Source organism: Physeter macrocephalus, chromosome 16 (assembly GCF_002837175.3).
Source record: "Physeter macrocephalus isolate SW-GA chromosome 16, ASM283717v5, whole genome shotgun sequence".
NCBI classification, from domain to species: domain Eukaryota; kingdom Metazoa; phylum Chordata; class Mammalia; order Artiodactyla; family Physeteridae; genus Physeter; species Physeter macrocephalus.
The window spans coordinates 97,849,112-97,850,524 of record NC_041229.1 but is presented as its reverse complement, the minus strand read 5'-3'; the positions used below and the strand labels follow the sequence as shown (position 1 = coordinate 97,850,524).

General features: G+C 39.0%; 1 protein-coding gene across 1 annotated transcript in view; it reads left to right on the top strand.

Annotated features, from left to right (window-relative positions):
- Nucleotides 1–1,413, top strand: part of NUP160 (nucleoporin 160) — a 52,407-nt gene that overhangs the window by 1,756 nt on the left and 49,238 nt on the right. Inside the window, exon 3 of the mRNA XM_024133189.2 lies at nt 935–1,145. Within this exon, the coding sequence (XP_023988957.1) occupies nt 935–1,145 (211 nt within the window). The remainder of the gene's footprint in view (nt 1–934; nt 1,146–1,413) is intronic.

Below are 1,413 nucleotides of genomic sequence, written 5' to 3'. Positions count from 1 at the left end.
GGCCACAACAGTAAGAGGCCCGCGTACCGCAAAAAAAAAAAAGAATTTACAATTAGATCAGATGTACGGTATATAGAAAGAGGAGATTCAAGGGTGACCCCCAGATTTTTGGCTTGAACAACTAGAAGTTATAGAGATGTCATTAATGAGTTGGAAAAGAGTGCAGGTGAAGCAGGTGTTTTTGTTTCTTTGTCTTTCAGGTTTGCTGTGTCCTGGAATTCTGTTTTGGACAGGTTTAGTTTGAGATCCCTGTTAGGTATACAAGTAGAAGTGTTGAGGCAGTAGTCAGGAGGTCAGTGGAGAGTTTGGGCTGAATAAGATACAGAGTTAGGAATTGTAGGCATTCAGTGGCATTTAAAGCTGTTATATCAAAGGAGATCATCTAGAGAATGGATTTGGGTAGTGTGGTAGATGAGGTGATGGCAAGTTAGGGCATTCCCAGAATAGTGCTTTCTATGGTTCCAAAGCTACCACACGGCAGAGTTGTGCCTCAAGAAGAGTCTTCCCTGCATCCTAGTAGGAGGAAGCTATAGAAGGGGAAATACCCACATATATAAGGTCACTGTAGTTTGACTCTGTAGTAACATATGTAGAGGCCACATTGCACTATAAGTAATGAGGGTGTGTGGTGTGAATTTTCATTATAGTGGAGTTTAATTGCTTTGAATATTGTTTTTAAAAAATGGACTATGAAGTTTGGAAATCCCTCCATTTAACAGAGAATCATATAATAAGATTTGAGTTTTATATAGTGCTATGTTTTGTAGACTGTATAATGTGGTGGTTTGGAATGTCAAAATTGGTCTGAGTTTGTTTATCCAAAATTTTCAAATTGGGAGAGTTCACCTGGAAATTATTGCCGTAAATTTCAATGCAACAATCAGAAAGAAAAGCATAAACTTTTTTTTTAACAAATGTCTCTTCACTTTAATAGGAAGACCTCTGGAGATACATTGGAGCTGGTGGAAGAGTCACTGGACATAAATCTGTTAAATAATGCAGTTCGCCTCAAATTCCAAAATTGCATCCTCTTACCCGGAGGGGTTCATGTCTCTGAGACTCAGAATCATGTAATAATCTTGATATTAACCAGTCAAACAGTGCACAGGTTACTTTTACCACACCCTTCCCGGATGTTTAGGAGTGTAAGTTGGTTAAGTATAATATCCTTTAATTCCCAAGTTACTCTGACTGTCACAAATTTAGTAATAGAGCAATGTCCTTTGGAATTGAAGAATATTCGGATTCTTTGCTGGCCCTAACCAAGCATACTATCATAGTTACTATTTAAAATGATCACACACATTTTAAGCTGCAAAAATAGTTTCATTAAAAAGAATAGCTTTGGGCTTCCCTGGTGGCGCAGTGGTTGCGAGTCCGCCTGCCGATGCAGGGGACACAGGTTCGTGCCCC